Genomic DNA, 5,519 nt, shown 5'->3' with positions numbered 1-5,519 from the left:
AGAATAAAAGAAAAATGAATCAATGTTCAAGTTGATCTAACTTGATTCTTGTCCAAAATTTTTTTTACCTAAGCACACATATAATAAATTACTAACTATGTATTTAAATAAAATATAAAATAACATGAACTAATAGTTAGTACATTTTAAATTATACAAAAAATAAAAAATTCCTAACAATATTTAAGTATTTTATAAATTAATTTAAATTTGTAAAAATCGAAGTCCATACCAAAATATTTACAATAACTAAAAAGATGATAAAACAGCAAAGTAAACTTCCAAGAAAAAAAACATGATAAAAAATTTGAACCTTTAATTAAAAAATATATGATTGAAAGAAAAATAAGCCAGTTCAAATATGGATATACTTGTTTTATAAAATTAAAATCTAAACTTAATTTATTACCTATCATAATTTTTTTAATCATAATCTGACCTTTTTAAAAAATCTGTTCTGATTTATTAATTTATTTAAAAGTTTATTTCATAAAAACAATGTTAAATAAATTAATAAATTTAATTTTAAATAAACTAACAAATTTATTTTAAATACATTTTTTTTTTAAAATTATGATAAAAAAATAAATTACTCTATTATTATTAAAATTTTAAAACTTAAAATTAAAATAAGAACATCAACTTATACACATTCATGTCCAACATACATTCACGCAAAAGTGTTATAAAAGAAAAGAAGATAATTCTCTCTCTCTCTATATATAAAAATATATATATATATATATATATATATATATATATATATTTTTTTTTTTTCTATATTCTAATTGAAATGTTTTAAATAAGACAAAAAATAGGTGAAAATACGATTACTAACTTTATATTTTTAGATTTTATATAATTTAATTTTTATTATATTATTAACAATGATATATGTATATTATGTTTTTATTAGATTTATTAAACTTAACAGACTTTTTTTTTATAAATTTAAATTCAATTTAAAAAAAAAATAAACTTAATATTTTTTTATTAAATTCAAACAATTAAAACTATAAAGTCATATTTAAAACTTGATGTATTATCATCCTATCAACAATATATAAAAATTAAATAATTAAAACCTGACTTATTCTTTGCCTCTTTCTTATATTTCGGCATTACTTATTATAATAATAAAAATTTAGCTTCCTACAAACTTCTTCCTAATTTGGGGAAGAAAATTTTAAACCTTCATCCTACACCCCTCTTTCCTTTTAACTTTAATTGCATTCTCTCTCTTTCTCATCCTTGTTACTCCCCAGTATATCAATACTTAAAAAGAGTGTGACTGTATAAGGTTGAGTTTAAAAAACAAAGACCTTCTTTACAGTAATACAAATGAAATTTTAAAGAAGGAGAAATAGTGTTTTAATTTTAAAATTTGAAATTTATAAAACATAAGTAAAAGTTTTGACAATAATATTTATATAATATCAGAGACATTACACACCATATTTATCAGAAACAGATAAAGTATTCATATAATCTCGAGAGATAATTTATTATAAGTGTTTCATAACTAAAAACATTTTCTTTTTTGAGTACAACTCAAGCAACGAAGTTTTAAAACAAACAACCAAAATTTTACATCACTCAAAATTTATTTCAAACCAAAAGAGAAAAAAACGTATTTTAATTAAAAACATAGTTCAGCACTTATTTAATAAGTATATTGTGATTTACATAAAATTTTACTCATAATTTCGATTACAAAATTTACTAAAATAAACTAAAAACAATCTACAACAATCATATCATAAATAAAATAAACTAGATTTATTATTATCAAGTAAAAGAGTATCATAACTTAATTGTAAACTTACATGGAGTCAGAATTCTTCCAGAAACACACTCCCCAAATCAATAATGGGCAATGTTAACATGAACCCATCGAACTTCGCAGATTCTTAGATAACAAAAGAGATATTTTAATAAAGACAAACAAAGAACAGAATTATACAGATAAAAAAACACTATAATATGACAGTACATTTTTTTTTTCCTTTCAATCAGTCAATTTCTCAAATTCTATGGCTGCCACAGTTAAAATTACATGAAAACATCAGAAAAAATTACTCGAAGTCAACAATGATTACATATATATTAAAATCTTATTGATCAATCAATATGAATCATGCATAGGTGTCTAATAAAAAAAAGCTTACCTCTTAATGGGATAAACAGAGCGCTAGAGAACTCATAGATTCCTTTCCAAGCACCAGTAACAGAAAGCATTTGGGATCTCTGCAGTAATTTTCCAACTGAACTAAATTTGAGCCATAAAAATTATTTTATTTAATTCTTCTACTCGCATTATCCACAATTTATATAATTAATAACTAATACTAACAAAATAACCTTTCAGCTTCGCCCACCCAACACTTTATTCACATCAGTATTGATCTATATGCGATCTTCTTTCGCCATGTACTAATACTATAAGTTCAAACCAATCTAACAAACACCAGTGTAAGATAACTTGAACAAACACATCAAATCAAATCAACCAATTGCAACTAAAATCTCGCTAAAAATCAAATAAGAAAGGATCACTATAATCCCACAAACTCCCAGCGTAATCCTCTTCATTCGCCAACGACCAGATAGACGGAGATCCAAACCCCACCGTCCCCATCAATGACAGATCCGGATCCACCGGAACGGAATTCACTCCTTCCACAACATGCATGTTACTTTGAAGCTGTGCTTGATTTGACAAAGCACCATGCTGCACTTGCCCCACATGATTATTACTATCCTGAATCCCATGCCTCTGGTACGAAGTTGATCTAACAGAAGAACCATTAATAGTATTATTCCTACCATCAGATTCCGAGCGTTGATACTCTTGTTGCACTTGCACCACTTCCTCTATACGATGATGATGATGATGTTGATGTTGAACTATGTTATTGCTATTACTGCTATTACTAGGGCACAACACGGGAGGGGTGAAATTGTAATAAGCGTTGTGGTTGTGAGGGACAGCGTTAGGGTATGCCATGGCGGCGGCGTGGTTGAAGGGGAAATTGGGAGAGAAAGTGAAAGCGAAGCCAGAAGGACGAGGGAGCAAGGGTCTTAGGGTTTGAGTGGAAGAGGAAGAGTTAGAAGAACGAGAGGAGGAAGAGTTAGAGGAGGAAGCGGAGGGTTGGAGATTAAGCTGGGCACGGGAGCCGTAGAGGATGATGGCGGCGCGGTCGTAGGCTCGGGCGGCGTCTTCGGCGGTGGCGAAGGTGCCGAGCCACTTGCGCGTGCGCTTACGTGGCTCGCGGATCTCAGCGACCCATTTGCCCCAGCTTCTTTGTCTCACACCGCGGTATCTAAACTTGTTGTTGTCGGGGCCACCTTTGCCTTTGCACTTGCGAGAGTTTTTGTTGGTGTTGTTACTGCCACTGCTGTTACTGTTAGATGTTTCGTTGGGAGTGGAAGCTGTGGCGGTGGTGGCGGTGGGTTTGGTTTCTTGGGCCTGGGGCTGGAGAGAGGCCATTGGTTGATGGGGCCCAGTTTTTAAGAGAGGGTTGAGGGTGAAGGGAAAGATGGAGACCCTTGCTTACCTCGTTCAGTGATTAGTCCAAAGGGAAGGCCAAGGGGTTTCGATGTCATCACTGTCAATGGTGGAATAGGGCGGTGGGTGGTGTTAACATGCAGAACTTATATTTATATATATAATATTTTGGAGAGAGAAAAAGGGAAGGGATTGATGTGCATCGAATAAAGAGACACAGAGGCAGTACCACAGGTGCACATTGATTTCGGAATTTGGAATCCTCCTTCATTTTCTTCGTTTTTTCCTTTTAGTCGAGTTTTGTTTCGGGACTGCTGTATCATGTGTTTATTGTTTTGGATAACTAATGTTTCCTTGGTGTTTACCCAAAATTGCAGACAACTAAACTCATTAATGTAGTAATGTTAATTAGGTAATCTTCTACTTCTCTTGTACTAGTAGTGTTAATAGGTAACCTTTTACACAAATTTAATATTTTAATAACAATGCTTAATGGTGCCCTAAGGGCATGGCGTCCCTGTTAAAGAATAAATATAGCAGGTTTTTATTAAAAAGATATATCTGTATGTTTTTATTAAAATAATTTTATTATAATTTTTAATAGAAAGTTTCTAAAACATATTGATTTTTTAACTAATATTTAAATGCATTGATTAGTTAGAGACCTTTAAATAAAATTGGGGGAGCAAGATAGATAATTATACAGTTAAAATAAGGGTTAGCAAACAGAAACCTAGTAGGGTGGGAAAGGGAACAGACTATCATTTTGGTTCAACAAATGGCCAGATATTGGTCCCACGCCAGGAAACCGTGTTTCTTCTGTGGATGTTCAAGATTTGAAGTAGAGGGTATGAGTAGTACTCATATCTAACGTATTTTCTGGTAATACTTGACATTTAAACATTCCAGCCACCCTTATCTAGCAGGATCTGATGCATATGCTTCATTTCAGTCACACATATTGCATGGAGCAAGTGGTAATGTTATGAATGTCAGAAGTTTATTCTTCTAAAAGAAGTTATAATTGTCTGTTAAATAGACACATTCATGATCCATCCACAAGCGAAACCTTCATTGAACAGGCTATATGGAAGTTTTTTGTGCAATAAAAGATTCGGTTCTTTGTTTGGCTCATCTTATTACTATCCGACACAAAGACATTTAACTCTAATACCTCTTGCAACTTATGTCCACAGGCCACTCACAATGCACCCCGTTGCTCGATGTCTGTGTACTTGCACAAGAGTTTGTCATCTTTGGGAATGACTTCATTTTCTTGTGATATTATGAAAAATTCAGTTAATAGAACTTAAAGGCATGTTATGTGAAAATAGTCAAGACTACAATAATTCTAAACCACGCCATGAGTTTTCCTTAATCACCAGCTTATAACTCTAAGATGTTACTTAAAACTAATTATTTGGGACTGAAGATTTCGTTATTTGTCCTGCTACTTTTGATTTTATCGTCATCCATTTTAGTGCAAGTGGAAATCCTATGAAGTAAAATATATAGTATTTAATAAAGTAGATACTTAAACTATTAAGCTTGTCACATTAATCCATTTTTTTTATACATTAATATTACAGTTTTATTTAGTTAAATATTTAATTTGTTGCCAACTAAATATATTTAGGTATTATTAATAAATGATAGAAAAAGAAAAAAATTATTCGAATTAAAAATCTATACGTGTAGTTACAATTTATATATATATAAAAAAAAAAAAAACAACTTTGTAGCACAAAAATTGAAAACTCCGTACGACTAAATGAATATTTAATTTGGATTTTCTTAGTAATCATTAATATTTAAAGTAAGTTTTAAATATTAGTTAATCATGTATGGTAATATCTAGGATAGATTAAAAATTATTTTCAATTAAAATACTACAAATTAAAATATAAAAAATCCAATAATTAATAAGATAGACAATTATCTTTTATTATTAAATAACTAATTATAAAAAATTGATCAAATATAAAATTTCATAAAATAAGAATAATATGAT

The 5,519-nt window shown here is 30.0% G+C and overlaps 1 protein-coding gene across 1 annotated transcript; it reads right to left on the bottom strand.

Moving 5' to 3' along the window:
* Nucleotides 1-2,349: 2,349 nt before the first annotated feature.
* On the bottom strand, nucleotides 2,350-3,961 carry ABI4 (Integrase-type DNA-binding superfamily protein). Its single transcript, XM_083063533.1, has one exon. The coding sequence runs from the start codon at nucleotides 3,488-3,490 to the stop codon at nucleotides 2,531-2,533; it is 960 nt and encodes a 319-aa protein (XP_082919659.1). The 5' UTR covers nucleotides 3,491-3,961; the 3' UTR covers nucleotides 2,350-2,530.
* Nucleotides 3,962-5,519: the final 1,558 nt, after the last annotated feature.

This window comes from Cajanus cajan, chromosome 9 (genome assembly GCF_000230855.2).
Source record: "Cajanus cajan strain Asha chromosome 9, NIPB_CcT2T_4, whole genome shotgun sequence".
NCBI lineage: Eukaryota > Viridiplantae > Streptophyta > Magnoliopsida > Fabales > Fabaceae > Cajanus > Cajanus cajan.
The sequence above is the reverse complement of the archived record's forward strand: the minus strand, read 5'-3'. Positions and strand labels throughout refer to the sequence as shown.

Excerpts from the sequence above, each read along its gene's own strand:
- ABI4 (XM_083063533.1), bottom strand. The coding sequence starts at position 3,490 with ATGGCCTCTCTCCAGCCCCAGGCCCAAGAAACCAAACCCACCGCCACC.